Genomic DNA, 23,876 nt, shown 5'->3' with positions numbered 1-23,876 from the left:
GCAATTTGGATGCAGAAACGTCAGTTTGTACAACATGTGTCTGCAATAGCGAAATGTTCCAAGTCCACTCAACTACCATTTGCATGGGAATGGTGAGTCCCACAAACATTTGTCCCTTGGTGCATTCAGAGTATATACATATGTGTACTTACAGACGCCAGCACCTTGCTACTAGAAGTATCCCTGCATGCATCGGGAGACCCCACCGAGTACTAGATGCAGGCAGGGAAAACAAAAGTAAAATACCTAGAAGAGACACATTCATATACTGAAGGGATACCTCCGTTTTATCTTCCACACTGCCAACCAACAGTGCTGGAGGAAGAACAAAGTGCTTTGAGAGAAGGTGGTGTGAGAAAAAGGTTTTCATTGAGTAGGACAGGGGAGAAAGCCCCACTGAGAATTATAAAAAGACAGTTGCAGGGTGCTGTCATCACGAATGTTTTTCTTGCTGTAAAAAGTCCCTGAACCGAGTACAAGCGGGCCTAGTTTCTAGAAGCAGTGGAACGTATGAAATACATATTAATTGTACGAAGGTACATTGAAATTCCCTGATTGTTATAGGATGATCCGAGGGGTCTGAATGAAGATCTGACGTAGTTGATGCAGTGGGTGGAAACATCTATTTGGGTCGGGTACTAGGCCGTACACTGTAGAATTTTTAAACAATTTGCATTTCCACATCTTAAAGCTAGCCACAGGATTTGAATAGTTTCATATTAAATGCTGTCGGCACGATTGGCACTGAGGTGTACTGGTGTAATAGTCAGTAGTTTAGCCAGTTGATCATATTGGTCATGATTTCAGCTTCTGAGAACAAACCAAGATGCAGAAGATTTTCAGATGTTACCATTACTACAGAGAACCTTTAATTCAGATGTCTCACATGATAGTGTAAGCAGAAGCATGCCGGACATTGACCATAAGTTTGAATTGTTTTTGTGTTTAAAAGTTTGCAGGTCGGTTATTCACCTATTTGTAAGTATTTGTTCTGCACATGCTAGACAGATGAATGTTTAAGCTGCATGTTTATTTGTGTCTACACTGTCATTATATTGTCCTATCATTTTATATCTTGAATGAATCATGGAAAAGTCTGAATCTCCTCAGTGATGACTTTAATGTTGTGCTCCTCTTGATAGACATTGGTGGAGTATGGAGCCAACGTTACAATGCAGAATCAAAGCGGTGAGAAACCTTCTCAGGCTGCAGAGCGTCAGGGGCACACTATGTGCTCGCGATACCTGGTGGTTGTGGAAACGTGCATGTCACTGGCGTCTCAGGTGGTGAAGTTAACCAAACAACTAAAGGAGTAAGTTGGAGACTAAGCAGCATACCACGGAATGATGTATGTACCTGATGCTCCAGGCTGTGACCTTTTCTTCACCTAATAATGCAGACTTTTATTTCAATGGTGGATATGCATTTTGCCTTTGTATGTTATGTGATAACCGACGTGCTTGCTGGTGCTCAGTAGCATTTAGAGGCTGTTTGTTCTACTGGCTACCTGGTACTGAATCTTCTCAGTACTAGTTAAAATCAGGTCAGCATGTTTTATGATTATACATGACAGCGTCATAACAAGGCATCAGTAAAGAAAATGTCAACACTAATAAGGGGAACTTGCAGACAATTAATGACCGCATCAACAGTTAGACAATGAGATATGTATCTGAATGTAAATTAATTCAGTAGACTGTGGTCACAATCAACATCAGTCAATGTATTTATCAAGAGGAACATAGTATGCAGAGTGCAAAAAACGTTAACACCACAATGCAAGATGATGCAAAGGAGTTCCCAAAATATGTTAAACAAGAACATCGACGGATCTATTAATACATTATTGTATTCCGTCTAGAGAAACAATGCTCATTTGTTTCAGAACTCTAGAAAAAACATGTTATGGCCAAAAAAAATTCTTTAGAGCCATTTTTGTCAACGATGTTTCAACCCTTCCGTTAATTATGGGTCATTGCATGAGCACACGCTACTCTACAAAAGTATTGCAAACACAAAATATTAGTCTAGATGCAGAGGAAGAGGTGAGGCAATGAGGTAAAAGTTTTACATGGCTGGTCACATTATCATCAAGTTAAACTAGATGGGGAGTAGCTCAATTTTCAAGTGAAATGAAATTAGACAACTCTTTAGCACTGCAAATATCAAAACTACCATATTTTTCAAGTTCTAGATTTCTTTGCTGCATTATGCAGCGTACGATAATTCTGCCATAATAGAATTACGTTCTTCCTACTTGATTTTTTTCTCTCAGAACGTGCACAGGACCAGTAGTATTTCATTCTTCTAGATTGGTCTAAATAATTTTCAGTCATTTTAGATACTCCCTGTTTGGGTGTAGTGGATAGATGCAAGTGAATGGATTGATAACAAATGTATGAATATAGGGTTACTGGTTAGGTGGGTAGATGGATGGATGGATGAACGGGTAGACAGAGTTATGAATGTATGCATATGGGTGAATGGAAAGATGAATGTATATGCTTCTGAATGTAAAAGTGGGCATATGGATTAATGCCTGGATTTGTGTGGATGAATGTGTGTGACTGCTAGGTTGTTAGTTAACAATGAACAAGACAGAATGGGAGAATCACTTGATAAGTCAAATCTCAGCATTTGAAATTATCTCAGCAAAAGAAATGTAATAGCATTCATCAGTCAATCAAAACAGACAATTCCTCTTGTCTAATAAGACTTGTATTCCTTATTTTCATCTTAACAAGTTTAATTTAATAAAACATGGACAAAGCCAATGCTTTTTGACCTAAAGATTTTAGGACTATACAATAACAAGATTAGAAACCACTCCTACTTAGAAACCTTTGGTAACTTATAGAAGAGGCCGCGCCATTAAAGAAATAGTTAGTGCTAGCTACATTGCACCATGCTACAAAAAGAAAACTATGTGAATACCAGAACAACCTATAGGTTTCTTTACGTGCTCTGTTTGCAAGCTGGGACTGACCCAAATCACTTCATTTAAATATAATACCATTCAAAGTCATAGAATACCCACATTTTTTAATTGCTGGTTGAAACTTGTGGTGTATGTGATAATCTGTAACTGTAACAACATTTATGTAGGCAATACACCTAGGAAACTGAGACTTTGAATAGTCGAACATGTAAAAGTTGTTTGCAATAAAGATACTTCTTATTCACTATCTTCACGTGTGTACAGCAGAGGACAGGAATGTCCTTCGTTTTCATGGTATCGAAATTGTGGCTGGCGATGTCCAAGTGAGAGGCAGGGAGCGTCAACTCAGACAGTGTGAGGCTAAGTGGATTTGTCGCTTAAGGTCAATTGACTGTGAAATAAATAAGGAACATGAGTTCCATCACTCTCTATAACTGATTTACTTACTTGCCCTGAAGTTATCCTGAGGCCCTCATTACGAGGCTGGCGGTCATGAGACCCTCAGCGTCGCCATGGTGGTCTTTCCGCCGCGGACCCGGTGGTAAAAACTGGCACATCACAAGTGATGGGGTTTGGCAGAAGCCAAACCTCCACAACGCTGCCTGGCCTGCTGGTGTGGTCGCACTACAAGGTTGCAGACCGCCAGGCTTTCTGTGGCGGTTTCCCTGCCACGAAAACCCTGGCAAACTCACCCGGCGACAGGAATCCCCATTCCTGTCACCGGTACACGCAACCCCACACGTCCACACACATGCACTCACCCACGTCTTCACTCTTACAAACACTCACCCATGCACTTGCTACATACACCCCTATTCACCTGGTGACATACACACTCATACACGTACACTGAAACACCCATTGACACGACCTCAGGCACACCCATGCAAACAATAACACCCCCATTCACACGCACACAAACATTGACATTCGGTCACATACACACATGCATTCACAACCCCCCTCTGCATACTTGCACTCATACCACACCCCCTCCAGATACTCGCTCTCGCGCACGAACACACGTAGACACGCACACACAGACAACCCCCTGCACTGCATACAAGCACCCGCAAACACCCCCAGCGGTACACATCCATTCACACACCGCACTCACACATACACACCCCCCTCATGCACACACTTGTACACAGACACCCCCACTAACTCGCTCACATACACGCACTCATACAACCCCATTTGCACACATACATGCCCACACCACACACATGCACCTAACACTTCCCACACCATCACCTTACCTTTTCCAGCCAGCTAGTCGTCCGGGAGAGGATGTATCCTGGCGATTTTGCACTGCCAGGAAGACTCCGCCAAGCCGTATTACGGCTCGTAATATGGCGGGTGGAGTCTTGCTGCTGTGGCCATGCTGGCGATGCAACTGTCTCTTCAGAGTCATACTTCAGCCGTCCTCCGATGACTCCTAATATGGCGGTCAGCAGACAGTCAGCATTGGTGGTCTGCTGGCTGCAGTGGCTTCAGCGGTCTTTGAAAAAGACTGCCAAAGTCATAATGAGTGCCTGACTGCCTGAGTGCTGTCACTTAACTATTGATGCTATTGATGTGATTGTTTTCAGATAATTTACATATGCTTTGATGCCTGGTTAGTTTGCAGTTTACTAGTATTTTGGAATTAGTTACAATACTGTCAACCATTATTGTAACAGTAAGTAATTAGGAGAAAGTTCTGCAATGTACCTTCAAATTGGACTCATTTGGCACATATTCAGTTAACCCCGTAAGTGCAACACCAGCTGTTACGGCAGGTTGAGATGAATATATGGTATTACATCTACACAAGGGAAAATTCTATTTGTTAAGATAGATGTGTTTTTTCCTTCTGTAAACTATAGAATAGGTTTACTTTGATTATGATACTTTTTTGGAGTCTCTACCCATGTTTTTACATATTTTTTCAATGATTTTCTTTTGTTAAAAAAAAAATCTATTGTCACTACAGTACAAGCAATAGGCCATTTAGATTAGTGTGTACATGAGATTTATTTTGTATGCCGTGGTGTTGCTTTGAAGTATAGTTTTGTTACAGTAAGATCCACTTTATGTGGAATATGTTAGTTTGCTTCCTATTTGCGCTAACAGAGACTGGACTTCTACAACTTTATTATATCATATTTATGTTGAAGAAGTGAGTTTTCCTTTCAAGATGGTCACAGTTTTCTACTGTTTCTTTTCCTTTTTTTGGCAAACCACCGGAAGGTCCTATTCCAAATGCATCACTATTTCCAGGCAATTATGTATTCAGGCACCAAAGATTCAATATGGTGCCTATTTTAATGCGATCATATTTGGATGCCGTTGCTTGGAAGCACAAGGTAGGGCTTTGTGCATTGTTGGATAGGCTGGACGATCGGGAACGCGCAGGTAGAACTTTAGGCACCTCTTTTTTGTTTAGTTATACAAAATATTTTCAGTCTTCTTTCTGAGGTTGTTTTCACTTAATTGTGTTTATGTTGTACATTTTGGGCAATTTGGGGCTCTGCCAATATGGACACCTTGGTGTGAGGTAGGTTTCGTGAATATTTGTACTAGGCTTCTGTTAACGTACATTGAAAAGGGTCTGATCTGCTATCAGACGGGACCATTTTAATCAAGTTTTGCTTATAGAATTATGTTCTTTTTTTTCTACTTAAATACCTTTTTAAAACTTTGTTCTGTTATATTATGTGAAAAGGACAGAAAACTTGCAGATTTGATCACCAGTTTTTGTGACTGTGTTACCAGTGGCTTGTCTCTGGGTTCTTTATTGGTACAGATTCAGTATAGACCATCCTCTGATAATACATTGATTGGGGCATATGCACTTAATATGTCTTGTGTGTGAGTGAATAGGTTTGCTTGTAGATTTCATTCTATGTTTTCATAAGTATTCTCTTGCAGGATACTCTTTAAAAGTAACTTTGGATGACCACATTTCTCCTGTATGCATTGGACTGGAAATATGTGTTAAGATAAATATATACTTTATGTTATGCCTTTGGTTCATGCAATGATATAGGATCACTTAAAAAAAAATAAAGTTGCGAAATTAGATGTCCTAGGGCAGGTGATTTAAAATACCTGATGTTATATATATATATATATATAGATCTCTTAAGGGATTCCATTGTGAGGATACCCATGTCTAATGGCGTTTATATTGACCAATATAATATGAAATGAGGTCTGAGTTAATTAACTAGAACTCATGTAATATGTAGGCAACTTACTCTGTTCTTTAGATATGTTGTGTTTTCAATCTTAATTAGGACTGAATGTCCTTATAGTTTGATGTCCTAAGATTAAAGGTCATTTTATGAAGTTCTTGATAACCCATTGTGTAGTTTTCATTTTGTAGCAATTGATGGTCCTTGTGGCTCATATTTCTTTTCTGTATTTTATGTTTGGCTGTATGTCTTTACTTTTTAGTTTTTATTTATTGTGAATTATATGTACTCTTGTCAGCCCTGAAGAAGTCCTAGTATCTTTGATCTGAAACCCGTTGGCTGTACCCATGTTTATTCAAATTTGTCAAGATGAAAATAAAGGATACAAGTCTTATCAGACAAGAGGAGTTATTTATCTTGAAGACCTAATTGATTCATTAATTTTATTACATTTCTTTTGCTGGGAAAATTTCAAATGTGATTTGACATACCCAGTGCTTCTCCCATTCTGTCTTGTCCATTTGTGATTTGGGTGTTTTTGTAACGGTCAACCCAGGGAGGATAGCACCAGCATTGAGGAACGGTCTTGAGTGCAGTACCTGTTACCACAACCGTCCCTATCAAACTTATTAGGTTGTTAGTTAACGCCATTAAAGGATGCATGTTGTTCCCCAACAAAAAACAGCGAAAAATATGTTTCTGGTTAGTATTTTAAATCCTCTTTAATGTGGAAACTGAAATTACTTCTGAAATTTCCAGCAATTCACAGGATACATTTTCTGTAAGCAAGAAAACATATTATACTTCACTTTTACATGAATCAGGCACTGGTGTGTTTTTGCATATAAGGCAGGGCCAGCCATTCTTGACAGTAATTTGGCCATGGTAAGGATACAGGCCCTTTCACATCATCCACCAGTGACGTGAGGAAGTTTTATATCCAGCTGTACAGAAATAATTCAACTCATTATCCAAGCTCCAGTCACAATGATGGTGATCTTGCTGCATCAAGTTCCAGTTTCAAAGCCTACCATTTTTGTATACCACACCAGATTCTCTCTTTCATATAAAAGATTTTTAGTGAATGTCGTTAGATTGTAATTAAAGCCAACGTATATTTTTTTTCCCTCCAGTATGTATCTGAAACAAAGTTGGAGTTATTTTAACATCAAGAAGTTTAGTTATTGCTCTCTTCTCAAACTCTAAGATGCCTTTTGTGTATTTGGGATACAAATACTGCTACACATTACAAGCGATGCACGTATCCTTAATTTTCTACAAAAGAGAAATGAACAAGCAAAAGGAAGATGAGTTTCAAGATATGTTTTGCTGCCATTCTTCCAACACACACAGCTGTATGATTCTGTCTCCTTAGTAGATTGAAATAATTATACAGGAACACACAAGGCGTAGAGAAAACCCCTTTGATGTTCCTTCAAAGAGTAGCCTGCTTGGTTAGCACAATATTCAGGATTTGCATATGAGTAATTTCATGAGTCACGGTATAAAGTAACAATTGCTGCTGAAAGAGAATACTTATTGAGAGCAGTCACTGATAGAAATATTATTCCAACCAAAGAAGAACAATTTCCTCGTGACTACACCCCTACTGAGCATCTGCCATCAAAGGTTTGTACAGAATAATACAAGAAAATTATGAAATAGCAATAAAGTTTCAAACATTCGCATATGGCCCAATATCTCTATTGTGATATTCTTGTACTAGGATTATCCAAGCTACCAGTGCAATCAGAGCAGGTAACTTGCCATGGTAACTCTTGTGTTGCTACTCTTCGGTCCAGCTATCTCCAGGCTCATTTGATGAATTGGCCGACTGTAGGCCAGGAGACTGGCACAATCAAAGAGTATTTTGTTTTAATAATGGGAGCCTTTTTTCACATACGTGCAAGCTGTGCTTTACGGCCAACCCCTGTGTTCCCCTGATTCTGCCTCACTGTGAATATGAGATATAGAAGAAGAGGAGGATACAGACCTTGCAGAAGGCAGACTTTGTGATAACCATGAAACTTGAGTGATGTATATTTACTGCAACATTATTTCACCCCTGCAACAGACTTGAGAAGATTAAGATGCATGAAATTCCAGAAAGCAATGAAACAGCGAATTCATTATCTCTCTGTGGACATTTTTCAGAAGATCTGTGTCTAGGCAAAGCTGGTCATCTGTTCTAGAGCCAAATCCATATGGTGAAGTCTTTAGAACAGGTGAAGTGTGGCTATGGTGGTTGTACGGGAGAGGACAGTGGACGTGGTAGTGAAAAGCAGCTAATGGTACCTTGAATGTCACCACTTGTTGATCAGTAACTTCCCGAGGATGAAAACCATCAGTCTTGAAGCACTTTAAAATATAAGCAACCACCAATCGGTGATAGATGTTTTAGATGCTTGTTTACTGAGAAAGTATATACATAACAATGACCCTTCCTGAAAAACAACTTGATTTATTTTGAAGTTAAATGTAAGAATTCTAAAAAAGTTAAAGTACTGCAAAGTCCTTTTCTCTTCCATGGCATATGAAAAAAAGCGAAGTAATGAAGATTTCCTAGTTAAAATAGAAATTCAGCAGAACTTTGAGCCAAAAGGTAAAGGGTGCATCTTCACAACAACCTCATTCTTAGTTTTAAGTTAGTAAAGCCACAAAATATGACTGAAGACATACTTATGAAGAAGCTTATGTAAGTAAGTCTTAACATTTAAGGGCATATGCAAGTAAAGAATGCCTAAGACACAAAACCCCTTCTGCAGTGTTGGTGTTTACTCAGCCTCATGGTCGAAATGACCATCTCTACCAACTCAGGTTTAATATGCCTTACTTCATACATTCCAGAGCAGCAGCTGGCATAGTCAGTGAGATAAACAAGGGCCATAAGACGGACTACACCACCAATATAATGCTATGTTTATGTAAAGCTTCAGTTGTGACTGTGCTTGCAGTTCACTTAAAATTCATGCGAAGGTGCCAGCTGAAACTTAAACTTGTGATTGTGAAGATGGTTTGTTTTCAGGTTGCCAAGGGCCCCAGAGGCTTGTGTGCTAAAACAGAACAAACTAAACTTGTTTGTCAACTGTGTGATGTATCCTGGGGTAAGCATTAAGATGAATGAACCATTCCAAAGGTTAGTTCATAATAAATTTCAGTGATAAATTATAATTTTCTGGAAAAGAACTTATAGGATTCCACCTGCCTCCTAAATTAACCCAGTCGGTTACTCATGCCAAAACACCACCTGTAGTAAAAGGAAGAGTGTAAACTACCTCATGGTGATTAATGGCAAAACTATAGGTATTTGCTATATCTACCAGCTCTGAGTGAATGTATCATCCCTGAAAGCTAGAAAAATATACATTTCTTCTAGGCCAGGCAATATTCCCATTAGCTACATCTCCCGGAATCAGATAGCATTTGAGAGTTTGGGTGTAAATTGCATTCTCTCTGCTGTACTGATAACCCTAAGTAGGAAGCTATGGAGGCCAGAGGAAGCATTCTGGAGAAGCAAAATCAATTCTGTCAAAAAGCAGCATCCGAATCATGATGTATCAGGGAGTCTTCCTCAGCTTTGTGAGGATCTGTCAAACCACAGTAAAATGAGAGAAAGCATTAAAATACTGAGATTTAATCTATCCCAGAGTAATATGCTCCTGCTTTTCATTTTACATTTTCAATATTCATTTTTACAATTGTTAGGGAACTATTTGTGAACTGCTTAAAGCACTGTTTTACCAACATTTTTCCGTAGCCTAAACAATTTCCTATGTTCTTTTAACTTATAAAAGAACCATTGATTGTTCTGGTCTTATGTTTGGCTCCATCTATAAGATATTTGAATGCCTAGAGGAGCACAAAGGATATTACATCTGAAAACGTCAGATAAAATGTGAACAATATAGACTTTACAGTTGAAATTTTGGTTATTGCTGGATACATTAAAAGAGAGGAAAAGGAATTCAAACAACCCTAGGAGACTTGGGTTAGGTCAGGTAAATGCAGAAAAAAAGGGTTTTTAAGCACTTTGATGAGTGAAAGACGTTCACTCCAATTCTCATTTGAGGACGTTCCAGGGTTTGTTTGCAGATCCATTGAAGGATGCCTGGAATACTAGACAAGTTTCTAATTTCAGGATTTCTAGGTGCGATGTGTTTTTTACTCCTGATACACCCGAGTGCCAGGTGTGGTCAGCAGTTTAGTTATGTAAGGTGTATTTTCCAAATGAAGGGACGTGCATTGCATGTTAGACAACAAATGTTATTATTCTGACCTTTATAATAATAGATGTTGCTAATACGGATTCATGATGTATCTCACAGCTATAACTCTTGGGGCAATCCTTCACTTCATCTGCACGCTATGTAACTGTCTCATTTGTCACTGCAATGTTATGTTCTCAAAAACTGATTAAGGTTTTTAAATAAAAAAAATATCAAGTGACCATCTTAATGAGATGCAGATGATTGAAAAAAAGAACTTGCAGTGATTACCACCAGCTGTCAGATTCTAGGAATTACCATGGTGGTGTTTGTCCTTTTTATTTCAGGCTTGCCCTGCCGTGTCATGAGAGACACATAAATAATCTTTTGAGAATGCAGATGTTCCTCAGTGCAGCCCAAGGTCTCCAAAAGGGGGCGAGAAATTTGTACACAGTAAACATCTGAATTATGTGCAATCTTCCATTATAAAGAATTTTCTAATACACTGTTCACTTTTCCACTGTGTGCTCTGGTATCTTTAAAACTTTAAAAATAAAAATAAGTGGACTTTTTAATGTTGTACATTAGTTTAATTATTATCAGTTAATTAAGATCTTTCTTAATAAAATAAGTCAGATACTGCCCATAAAAAAAAGGTAATCAAAATGTAAAATTAGAGAGACCGAGCTGGATTAGCATTCTTCTTATCCTCTTAAAAAAGAGTTCTATAGATATCGAGGCTTCAATTAGAAATCATATTTGATCTTGATTAAGAAAAAGAAAAATGTAAAACCTTGGGCCGAAAATTTATGTTCTATCAAAGTTTAAAAAGACTCTTCAGCGTCAATATCCGTATCTAAGACCGTGCACTAAAAGAGCAGCATATACAAGTGAGATTTGCGGTACTATACCTGGAATTCCAGTAGAATTCTAATCCAGGTATATTAAGTGTGAAACTTTATAGGCTGAATATTTTTCATTTTGCTGGTATTACACGGATCATAGTAGTATCCGATTTCCATGGCAGCCCATGGACATATTCAATCAGAATGTGGCATAGTCATAGTGAGGATGCTTAATACTTTGATATTATAAAACATTTACACCCGTCAAAGGGAGAAGGGCTGCTGGTTTGAGTTGGTTAATATAGCCTTAGAGCCCGCCATAGCGGGCTATACTGGCCATTAAAGACCCGCTCCAGCGTTAAAGGCCTGAGCCAAAAACGAGGGCCTTTAACATGGCAGCGGGACTTTAATTGTAGATATAGCCCAGCTACGAAGGGTATAATGCTATTAGAATGTTCCACCACTAGAGCGCAGCATGTTCTAATAAATAAAATAAAATAAAACAAAGTCCTCTCAAGCCAGAGTGGATTGAAGTCCCCTGGGCTCACTGAGGCCTTTGTTCACAGCTGTTGCTGTGAACATATAACATTGTAATGTTGACCCTCTCTAATGGAGCTCGCAATATTCCAGTGTTCTAAAGACCGTTTCACACTGGACAAATATATGACGAAACTGGTCGCAAGCTGAGGTTGCTTACCACTAAGACAAAAATGACTGTGTGGCAGCAGGAACAACATTATGCAGATTGAATGGGATTTTTAACAAATATCTGGATTCTCCTAACAGCGGCGGGGAAGTACAGACTATATGTGTCAGTGACTCCTGTTTGTGGCTGCAGGCCATGTATTCATTTGTGCTTGGTTTTGATTTCCAACGTAGAGGAAAATCCAGTGTTGGAAAATGCCCAAAATGCAACAGCATTAACATAAGCTTATAGCAGACGGGATAGGCCTCACCGAAGTATTTTTGCAGTTGCAGTTGCTTGTAGCTATTAATAATGACCCAAGCATGATTTTTGAAGCTGAAGGTCAGTTTTTCATGTCGCAGAGTGAAATCATGTTTTTAGTAATAATGCTTCTGAAGCCGTCTTGCGTAAGATTTTTCTCCCACAAGTCTTTTGCGTAATGAGTCTGTTGCTGAGTGAATGTAGCTGTTCCAGGAGTTAATATATATGCCTTGCTCTGGGGTAAGTTCTGACCTGATAAAAAATGTCAGTGATTAGCCATCGGCTCTTTTCAATGTATAGTCATACATTAGGAAAGATGCCTTCATAGCAAATTGCTAATCTATGAGGCCAAATTTGAGCCTATTCGAGGAGTTTCTAGGGGCTTTAATAATTGCCTGTAAACATTACATTGTACAATGTTGCATATTTAGCTAAGCTTCCAGAGAAAGGTTTCAGGGCCATATAACATTGTGGTAGTTAGTTTGGCTTTCACAACTCTCAGGATAGGATTTAACAAGAACATTTAATAGCATTTAGAAAGGAGTTAGAGGCAAAGCTTAACGATGTGACCTTTAGCTTGGGCATTTGCTGATGTTGCTTTCAGCCTCTTCCTGTATCAAGAAGCAAATGTTTATATTGAGTGGCTGATGCTGTTAGAGTGTTGTTTTGTGCCATGATCGTTGTTTACCAATCCGCCTATGAAAGACTACTGTTTTGGTTTTGTTGTAGTTTATAGTCATTTGATGCACCTGACAGTAACAAGCTAGGACATTCGAAAGCTTCTGTAAAGCCACCTCTGTTTGGTTTAGTAACACTATATCATCTGTATAAAACAAGGAGGTAACTTGGGGTGGAGTCCAAGTTTAGGAGTGTGTTTTTCAGCTAGATCAAGCAGGCGATTCAAGTTTACTGTGTATAGGTTACACAAAAGTGGGGCTGATACACATACTTGCTTTAGTTCTGAGTTAGTGTAGATCTTTGCAGACAGCATTTGATTAGCTTCTGTGTTTACTCTCACCCAGGTTGATGTGTAGAGAATTTGTATTGCCTGTAGAAGTTGATCAGAAATATTCTAAGGATCTAAGCTGCTACTTTCTGCCACAGTGATTTTCTATTTACAAGATCAAAACCTGCACTTAGATCGACAAAACAAGTATATAGGGGAAGTTTCTTTGCTTTTGTTTGATCAATTAACATGACAAGGCTGACCAGGTTATTTATGGTGCTTGCTGATGGAATAAAACCAAATTAGCTACAAACTAATAGATTAAGGTTGGTTGCCCATATCTCCAGATCCCTCAGTAGAAATTTCGCAAAAATACTTACCAACCACCTACTGTGTCTAGAAGAGCAATCAACTTGTAGCAACTAGGATATGAAGTCGGCCCATTTTTTTTATAGATCAGATGTCAAATTGATCCACACCAAGGGTCTGGGATTGTCAAGGTGGTCAGAAAGAAAGTAAGCATTGTAAATTTGAGATCCATTGCACTTTATCATGCTTAAACAGAGTGGCTGGTATACCGTTTGGCCCTGGGCCACTATCAGACTGTTGTTTTTAATACAGTCTTCTAGTAGTTCTCGCCTGAACGTCTCAGTGTATAAAACATCATCTGTTTTGAAGCTGAGTTGCTCTTGTTGAGAGCTTTGAGGATTCCCATATAATTTGGATATATATTTGTCCTAAGCAACAGGTGTGATGTTATTGCCATAAGTGAGCATCTTCAAGTTAATTTTCTTATTGATCATGTGCCAGCATTTCGCTGGTTGTTGCTTATGGGCATATCGTATAGCTCTAGGTTATAATTTTTTCTTCCTGAGTCCTTTTGGCCACCCAGATAACTTTGTTATAAATTTTGCTTAGATCCTTAACCCTGTGCAATAAGCCTTTGTTCCCTGGGTCATTTTTTTGCTTTCTTAATTCCTTGCTTAATAGAGTGCGAGAGCTCCTCTAGGATTAATTGTACCATCTAGTGGCCAGATGAGAGACTAGCATAGATCTTCCTGATTGTTTCGACTTAAATGTGTTGGTAATGAAGAAGATCTTTTCCCAAATGTAAACTTTTTTAGGGTCGAGCCTGCGTTGCATGCGCTCGCGCATGCGTATCGCAGCGAGACGCTTTAGTATTTAGAAAAGGGCTCGGAGCCCTGTCAACTTCACGTCAGTGTTTTTTATTGGTTCGTGGGCTTGCCTAATAAAATCTGCTTGCTTTCATTAGTCGAAGGCACGCATACGTCGTGCCTTTTCCGGTGGCTAGCCCTCTTCGAGCGCAGCGACCAAGTACAGAAAACATGCGAGGCTCGCTGTTTTCCATCGGGCTTGTGGACTTCTTTTTCTCTAATTTACAAGCGCGATCTCGCTTGGCAGAAGTCGAGCGCTTTACATAGTTAATTTCACTTTTTCGGGTTATGTACATAAATGCACTTTTGCCCGATAGGTGAAAAGTCGAGTTAGGCGTTTACAACGCGATCAGCACTAACATGAGCAAACGTGAGACCCGTTGCATTGTAAATGCTTGTTTTAACATGGTAATAAGTAGGACAGAGAGCTGTTCGGTTTCCATTTTTAGGGTCGAGCCTGCATTGCATGCGCTTGCGCATGCGTATCGAAGCGAGACGCTTTAGTATTTAGGAAAGGGCTCGGAGCCCTGTCAACTTCACGTCAGTGTTTTTTATTGGTTCGTGGGCATGCCTAATAAAATCTGCTTGCTTTCATTAGTCGAAGGCACGAATACGTCATGCCTTTTCCGGTGGCTAGCCCTCCTCGAGCGCAGCGACCAAGTACAGAAAACATGCGAGGCTCGCTGTTTTCCATTGCGCTCGTGGACTTCTTTTTCTCTAATTTACGAGCGCGATCTCGCTTGGCAGAAGTCAAGCGCTTTACATAGTTAATTTCACTTTTTCGGGTTACGTACATAAATGCACTTTTGCCCGATAGGTGAAAAGTCGGGTTAGGAGTTTACAACGCGATCAGCTCTAACATGAGCAAACGCGAGACCCGTTGCATTGTAAATGCTTGTTTATATTGTATCTCGACTTTGAAACGCCATTGTACTTTTTTTTTATTATTTATTTTTTTACTACTAAGGCCATTGCATTGGCTTACAGCGTTAACTTTGCCCACAAAAGGTTTGTATTGGTGACAGTAAATATTTGTGGAAATGATCACTTTCATAATGCTTTAAGATGGAAACGTTTTTGATTTAAGAGAAAAGTGAGCAAGAAACAAAGTTGTAGCCAAAACTGTGCAGCTGTTGGTCATGTAAAGAGTGCCTGTCACGGGTTGGTCACTAACAAAGCAACCATTTAAAGCCCACAAAGAAAGACTTTCTAAGACTGACAACAAATATTCTCTGTTGTCGTCCTTTCTCTGTTGGTGTATGATTTCAGGCGGTACCAACCAAAAATCGCTTTCCGGTGAGGTATTGAGCACCCCTAATTATGTGATTATTTAGATTATAATTATTGTCTCCTGTAAGTATTCGGTGACAATCATATTGCAATTTCCGTTCCACCAAGCTGATGATGATGGCTTTAATGTTTTGTTTCCTTAGTTTTAACGAGCGATTTAAAGCTGCACATTCAGCTGTGCAAATAAGTCCCTATTTCTTTTGGACTGCATTCTGCTTCAGTTTACTTTTTCTTATGCTCGTTAAAGATAATCTAATATTTTCCACAGACAGACGACCGAACGTGTGACTTTGCAGAACCAGCTCCAGCATCTTTTAGAAGCCCAAAAATCTGAGTGCAGATCATTGCCAACGTCTCCCAGGTAGATTGGTCGAAAATGTACTTAAACACAACAGTGAAATTGAAATATTTTTTCAATGTTTAAACGTTTTTGGTTGATTTCATTTCCGTTACAGACATTTGCCTACATGTAGTTACAAACAGGAAAACTTGACTTGATTCATTGTATGGATGCATCTATCACTTCAGTAAATTACAATATACTGTGCTCGACTTTTCCATTTTAAAAGTATGTTACATGTTGAGAATAACTTAATTTGGAAATCCAAATCAAACATGAGAGGGGGAGCTAACAAACAAGTCAGAGATTTTGGGGCATATTTATACTTTTTGGTGCAAAACTACACTAACACAGTTTTTATCCAAAAGGTTTAGCACCAGCTGGGCCCCATATCTATGGAATGGCGCAAGCTGGTGCAAAGAGTAGGCTAGCGTTAAAATTTTTTAAAAAAAATAAAAAAATGACGTTAGCCGGATGGGGCTGCTAGTATGGGAAAAGGGGTGTTTTCACCAAAAAACTACGTTAGTCTGGTTAGAGTAAAAAAAAGATGACTATAACCAGCCTAGCGTCACTTTCTGATGCAAAACCAACCATGAGAAAGACAGGAGTCATGCCCACCACCCCAATGGCCAGCACAGGGGACCAGTGTCCCGTCGGCAAGGCAATTGCACCCTGTGCCATGCCGGGGACCCCAAGTTGGGCCCCTGATAGCACTTTAATTTAAAAACAAAATATTTACCTATACTTACCTGGGGTGGGATCCCCCAACCTCCTGTGTCCCTCTGGTGTGGGTGGGGGTGTCCTGGGGCTTGAGGAGGGCACCTATGGGCCCGTTCCATGTTGTTTAACCATGGAAATGGGTCCACAAGTCCCTTAACGCCTGGTCTGAACCAGGCGTTAAATACTATTTAGCCCCTCCTCCCACCCGTGCATCATTTTAGAACAGGGGATAAATATTGGGTTATGGGGCTAGCACCATTTTTTAGATGGGAACGCCTACCTTGCATCTCATTGACACAAAGTAGGTTCACACATCTAAAAAATGGTGCAAACTCTATATTTTGCCATTTGATGGGTCTAAAGTCAAAATATAAATATGGAGTTAGTTTTGCACCGAATTTGCATAAAAAAATGATGCAAATTCAGCACAAATGGGGTTTAAATATGCCCCTTTGTCTTCCCAGAGATAGTCCTAAATTGGAGGGAGAATGACATAGAAAAAACAGTTTCATTCCTAGATCTTCGGTCTTCTTTTCTGTTTCTGGTGTATAGGGTCTGCTCCATGATGAGCCGCAATATTGAACAAAATGCTGACTAGCCGGACCATTACTTAACACTTCTCTGGTGGCTTAGCAACATGCTTTTAATTAGCCACGGATTCTGCTTTATTTAAAAGTTCAAAGGCTCTTTCAGTCTTGGAGTATTTTCCCTATGGGTTGTCAAGTTTTTTTTGCAGACTGCCTGCCCTAGTGACCTCCTGACACTGGTTTGGACTGGATCAGGAGAAGGTCTAATTTCTCATCCTGGGCAGCCATTTCACAAGGGGATTTTGGTCACTAACAGAAAAAGGGGATGGAAGGAATTCACTGATATCGCTACATCAAAATGCAGGGGCTGGCTACCTCCCTTCGCCCACCAAGTTTATCTAGTTGCAGGGAGGGAGACAGGATTTCTACTCGTGGACTTGGCATGTCTACTAAGAGATCTCCAACCCTGCAAAATGGTGACCACCATCCTCCGAAGTACACAGAAGTGGAGTTTAATGTGCTCCATGGCTCACCTGTGCATATACACACACACACACGTTTGCAAACATCCCAACAGACATTGGAAGGTTAAAGGCCACAGTTAAGGAAGACTAAGTAGAGCAGTAGGCACTTTCACAAATTGACATAAATAGAGTTAAAATGAGAATTTCCAATAGGCTTTTCAAACCTACTGGGGAACACCACACAGCTGTCCAGTGGGGCACAGCGTCACAGTACCTTGCAGAGGACTGGCGTCCCAAGGCTTGTCATCAATGCAAGCAATGTCAGAGCATTGTTCAGCATGCACCCCTGTTAGAATGATGATGCACACATCATTAGAAGTCAAAGCACCTTTACAAAATAGGTTTCTATAGTTTCAGGGAGGATTACAGTCCATTGTTTCCTTTTTAACGTTGATTTTTTTTAATTGAAGAGCCGAAGGTGGCCTAACAGCTGGCCCAGTTATCAGTATGCAACATCACACACGTTTTGTCATAAGTATCTCAACAAAAAGCTCAATATACATTTTAAATAAATCTTCAGATAAACATAGATCATCAACACCATATGGCTCAGGGAATATCCCATAGTTCTGTAAGGATGAAAGGAAAGAAAAAAATAAAAGGGTGAAACAGAGTTACTTTATAACCTCGGTTTAAAAATATAGTAACCAATCTTCGGAAAACCAAATGCACCAGGAAACATTCAACACTAAAACAAATTCTCTCTGGCATAAATCAGGTCATGAAATTGTGTCAGTGTCACACACTCCAATTAATTTCAAACAGGTAAGGTACTTAGGCAACTCACTCTGCATTCCGATAGTCTTTAGCTGCACCGGGATAAGAGAACATAATACGTTTCCCCTTCAGTCATGCTCTCAGTCCAGATGGAAACCACATTGAGACCTCAGAAGTTAAGGGCAAAAGTCGTTGATCTTTCCAAGCTTCTCCTTCTGCATCAGAGTCCCATGACTCATGTCTGAGAATATGCACACCTTTAATTAAATCTTTAAAATATGTCTATTTTTTTGCAGGCATTCTCTTCATTGTTTCTCTCTACATATCATCCCTCAGTTCTGCTAGGACCACGATGGCATCAAAACGTTTCCCACATGTCTTAACGGGAAGATATGCTAGGTTTTTAACAATCACTTGGTCGACCGCCACTCCCTCATGTCTAAGAGTTAAAAAAAAAAACAACAAAAAAACCTGCATATTGTTCTGTAGCTCTATTTTGCAGCTCTCGCTTCATTCTCCAAATTCTTTACTATTCTCTCAACTAGCCCAAAGTATTTTAGGAGTAGTAGAAATCATAGTTGTCGTAGTAGTAGTTCTAGTCCTAGTTCTGTAATTGTTGGCTTCTATGAGACCTGTCTTCTATTGTTGCAGCTGCTTCTCTATTTCTGTGACTACATGGTCAAAGTGGGCCATAACTTGCTTCTTGTCATGGAATTAAACTTCTTCCAGTAAGGCCGTTCTCAGTACTATCTACTTCGTCGATTTTGGCACCTCTTGCAGAATTTATATAGTTAAGCTCTCACCTTGTGTAAGCAGATATGCCATTGAGCGAGGTTTTTCCAACTCTAGTCCCTGTGACTCCGTCGAGGAGAAGAAAGGGTCTCCTTTCATTTACTGCTTCGTCTTGAGATAAGAGTGTGAAGAAACCATTTGCCATTCATCTCATCGTGCCAAAAGCACCAGCAGTCATAGCGCAGGGTTAGAGGACAGGGTCCATTCCCATGTGACCCCTCACCATCACCTGTTTGTGGCTGCTAATCTGTTACTTCTGCCACAGCTGACCATTTGCTGAGAAGACATCCCAGGCTCTGACTCTGGCCAGGGCACCTAGTATAAAGCATTTCTTAAACAACTGATGCATAAAATCACAATAAAAGATTAAAAGCACACTTTCTGTTCTATAAGAAGAAATAAATCCGCTGCCATGCCTCATGAGTCTTAAGCAGCATTCCGAAATGCTGGATGTTTGTCACATCCAGTAATGTGAGTAGCCTACAGTGCCTATCATTCAACAAGACTAAATATCTTCTGTTAAGGTTTTTGTTTATTATTCCCTTGAAAAAGTTGTCAGAGCACCTGATGTATGTTTGATGCCTTCATCTTGGACATCTGCAATACTAATGACATCTGTTGGAGGTGGTACCATTGAGACATACTGAGGCACAGGGCAGGAAGAGGAGATGCTTCATACCAAGCGACCAGCAATCCAGAGCGAGCAGCTGGAAAGCAGATGGTCACTTGCTTAAGCAGTGCATGGAACAGTAAACCGCAGCTCCAGCAGAGGGTCCAGCAAGGAGCTGGAGCAGCAAGGAGCCGGCACAGTGAACTGCGTACTCCCATGTGTTAGAACGCAGTTTAGGGTTTAGGGCTACATTCGTAGAAGCAGCCTGCTTAGGTGCCAGTGTGGTTTGAGCACGCAGCTCTCCCACACCCTGAGGCCACAGGAGGTGTACCTACATAGCATAGCACAACAGAAAGGGCACAGTCAGCCTTCAGGAAGAGCTTCTGGTTACTTGCTGTTATTGTTTCTTGCACTGCCTCCCAGTAAATCCTAGGATGAGTGACTGATTCGACTCATATTTTGCGTGCTCGCTCCTCATCTCCTTATTCAGCTGTGCTAGCAGGCAGCAACAGTATTTTCTCAAGGTAGTTGGCTTGCTCATTTGTGGTGTGCCCGGATTTCTGTATGTTTTACTGTTGCTATATATATCTCGGCATCCATGAGTACACATTGGAGAAGGGAGTCAAGGAGAGATTGCAGGTGGTGAGATTGTGAAGCCTACTTGCAGAGTTGGCATACTGTCATTCTTGGGAAGAAGCCTAGCCCTAAGAGCTTCCTACAGTTCAAATAGCCCAGAGAGTACTGCGTTGGAACTGTTATGTGTGGCAAAGGTGCCAGGCAGTTGGAGGTGCAAGTTTTCATTCCTCACTTTATCTTTTTGTCGCAGGGGGCCTGTGGCATTGAGTGAACAAAGAATCTGTAAGCTCTCCCTGTTAGCGTGTCCCTTTAGTCAGCGAGGAAGGTGGGGTGGCACGGGGGAGAGTTGGCAGTTGTGTAGGATTGTCTCTCTTGAGTCCCCGTAGTCTGCTCTAAGTCCTGTCGCCCCAGCTAATGAAGGCTTGCATGTCTGCGGGGCATTTGACTTTGCTTTGTTGACACCTGCTAGTACTTTTGGATACTGGGATCTGCCTTTCTTTAACTTTCTTGGATTACTGTGTTAATTAGTTAATAATACAAGCTTTGCACAGTTTATCTGATAGAGGCAGAGATGAGAGGACTCTGTCTCCGGCAGAATCTGGGCTTCACATCAACCTTTTGGAGTTCTGGGCGATCAGGTTTGAATTGAAAGCATTCCTTTACCCTCTCAAAGGGAAAGTGATACAGGTGTTCACGGACAACAACTGCCATGTGGTACTGCCACAGGCAGGGCGGAGAGGGGTCGTGAACCCTTTGTCAAGAGGCTCTGCGCCTCTGGACATGGCTGGAAACCCAGGGCATATCCTTAGTGGTTCAACATCTGGTGGGTTCTCTGGATGCCAGAGCGGACTAACTCAGCCGTCGGTGCGTAGTCAATCATAAATGGCATTTCCATCCGGCGGTGGCGCAAGGTCTCTTTCAGAAGAAGGGAGAGCCTTGGTTAGATCTGTTCACCTCTGCAGAGAACACGTAATGTCAGCTGTTTTGTGTGGTGGAGTTTCCAAGGGTGGCATTCACTCGGAGATGCTTTTCATCTTGATTGGAACTCAGGCCTCCTTTATGCCTTCCCGCCAATACCACCTCTACCCAGAGTTCTGAAGATCAAGAATGACTGGGCCCAAGAATTCCTTGTGACTCCAGACTGGGCACAGAGAGTATGCTATCCCAAGCTCCTGAGCATGGCCACCGAGACTCCGATCAGACTGCTCCTTCAGGATGATCCGAACCTGTCCAGTCTCTGCCTTCTTGCGGTGAGATTGAGCGGCAGCAGTTGACTTCTTTCGAGCTTCCACCCGAAGTCTGCAATGTTATCTTGGCAGCCAGGCGTCCCTCCACCAAAATGGTATAGGCCTGTTGTTCGCATTTTGTGGCCTGGTGTACCAACAAGACTGTTGATCCCCTTTTCTGCACCTCTGTCAGAGATCCATCCTCTCTCTTGCCCAGAAGGGCTCTGGTTTGGGCATCCTTAAAGGCTACCTGTCTGCCATCTCAGCCTTTCTCAGACTGCCAGATCAACCTTCCTTGTTCAAGTCTCCCATTGTTGGGAGGTTCCTGAAGGGACTCACCCATTTATTCCCACCTAACCCGTTCATAATACCCCAGTGTGATTTGAACCTGGTCCTTACTAATCTTATGTGTGCCCCTTTTGAGCCTTTACGTAATTGTCCTTTGCGGCTCAACACACTAAAAACTGCTTTCCTCATTGCCATCACCTCTGCTCGCAGACTGAGTGAGCTTCAAGCTATTTCTTCGAAGCCACCATTTTTATCTATCCATCCTGACAAAGTGGTGTTTCGTACCAGGGCCTTCTTCCTTCCAAAGGTGGTTGCACCTTTTTTTATAGTCTAGTCCATCACCTTGTGTTCGTTTTATGCTCCTCCACATTCTTCTCATGGATCCAAAAAGAGCCTTGGCATGCTACCTCAGTCGTACCAATGATTTCCAGGTGGACGATCAACTCTTTGCGGACCATATTGCAATGGGTGGTGCTCTGCATCAAGATGTGCTACGTTTTGGCAAAGAAGCAACTCCCTGAGGGCTTGTGGGCTCACTCCACCAGAACCACTGGTGCCACTACAGCATTAGCACATGGAGTTCGTGTCCTGGACATCTGCCAGGCAGCAATGCAGAGACAGGTACTTTGGACGTTCGGCCCTGCAGGACTTTTTAGTATGATCTTGGGTCGCAGCCCACCTCTGAGGATGGTATTGCTTGGGTATCTATTCTAAGGTAAGGAATCTGCAACTAGAAGTCTCTTTCATATGAACAAGTTACTTACCTTTGGTAACAAATTATCTGGTAGAGACATTTGTAGTTGCAGATTCCTTACCGATCTGCCCAGCCTCCCCGCACTGCAAACTGATTTCTAGGGACAGGGATTCCCTTTTCAGGGCCCTAGTTCTGGCGAACCATTCTCTGTGTTCTTCATGGCTCCGCGCTACAGGTGTGGAAAGTCGTGAATAGAAACTGACGTCAGCACGCCAAGGTGGCACCTATATATGACAGCAACGTCATCACACCAGCGACGGACAAGAAGTCAACCAACTCCCCCTGGGTACTGCTTGAATAAAAATCTCCGGATCTAGTCTGGTACCTGAAGGAAATTCTGAGGTAGGAAATCTGCAACTATAATATAATACCAGATAATTTGTTACCAAAGGTAAGTAACTTGTTCTCATTCCCACACATATCTCTCATCAGGGCTGGGTGAGCCTGTTTGGATTGCTACAGCTCTTTATTTTGGCCCACTGAAATAACTATGGCAGAGAACTGCTGAATCACACTTTCTCAAATCAGCAGCCAGTGTCCACTGTAGCCTCCCAAGAGGCTTCAAGGACTTTTTCCACCCCTAAGAGGAGAACTATTCTAGACTTTTTTTTTCTTCTCTTGAGAGTAGAAACCTTAAGAAACTGAGAAAAGATTTGATTCAGTGGGTCCCGGACCTGGCTTCCAAAACAGATAATTTTATAATCTGTGATTTAAAATCTTCATCTCCTCAAAGGAAAATCTTGGAAGGAAATGGGTTGGACAGTGCTTTGATGAAATCCTCACTTTAGAATATGAATAAACTATTGAGGGCAAGAACCACCTCTTTGCCACTTTTGAATGATTTATGTGACATCAATGAACTTTCTGATGCCTTGGGGGCACAATTAAAATATGAAGCTCTTGACAAATGTAACAGATGGAGGATTTTCCTCAGATCATCTTCTAATGAAATGCATCAATCCTGGAATGTAGGAATTCTTTTTTTTTTTTTTTTTTACGAACTTGGTGACAACGTGCTGCAACCTCAGATAGTGGCCCTCCAATTTCCAGTATGATTACCTTGAACCAACATATGTTAATAATTGTTGAAATAAGCCAATAATCAGTTAATAGTCCAAGAGCATTCATTGTCACTGCTCTGAAAGATTTTAAAAGCAATTACGGATGAATCATCAAGTAATTGTAAATCTGACTCTGAAGTTCTGATTCCTCTTAAGACCTGTTCGCCTCTTGTCTCCAGGCCAGTTTTGGGGGGCAAGCCATCCTTTTGCTTAA

At 40.9% G+C, this 23,876-nt stretch overlaps 1 protein-coding gene across 3 annotated transcripts in view; it reads left to right on the top strand.

The window, feature by feature from the left end:
• SNCAIP (synuclein alpha interacting protein) overlaps window positions 1-23,876 on the top strand; it is a 372,935-nt gene that overhangs the window by 308,591 nt on the left and 40,468 nt on the right. For all 3 annotated transcript variants that reach the window (XM_069226977.1, XM_069226964.1, XM_069226971.1), the window contains exons 9-10: window positions 1,143-1,312; window positions 15,796-15,888. In XM_069226977.1, coding sequence (XP_069083078.1) covers window positions 1,143-1,312; window positions 15,796-15,888 — 263 coding nt within the window. The remainder of the gene's footprint in view (window positions 1-1,142; window positions 1,313-15,795; window positions 15,889-23,876) is intronic.

This window comes from Pleurodeles waltl, chromosome 1_1 (genome assembly GCF_031143425.1).
Source record: "Pleurodeles waltl isolate 20211129_DDA chromosome 1_1, aPleWal1.hap1.20221129, whole genome shotgun sequence".
NCBI lineage: Eukaryota > Metazoa > Chordata > Amphibia > Caudata > Salamandridae > Pleurodeles > Pleurodeles waltl.
This window is presented reverse-complemented; position numbering and strand designations above follow the sequence as displayed.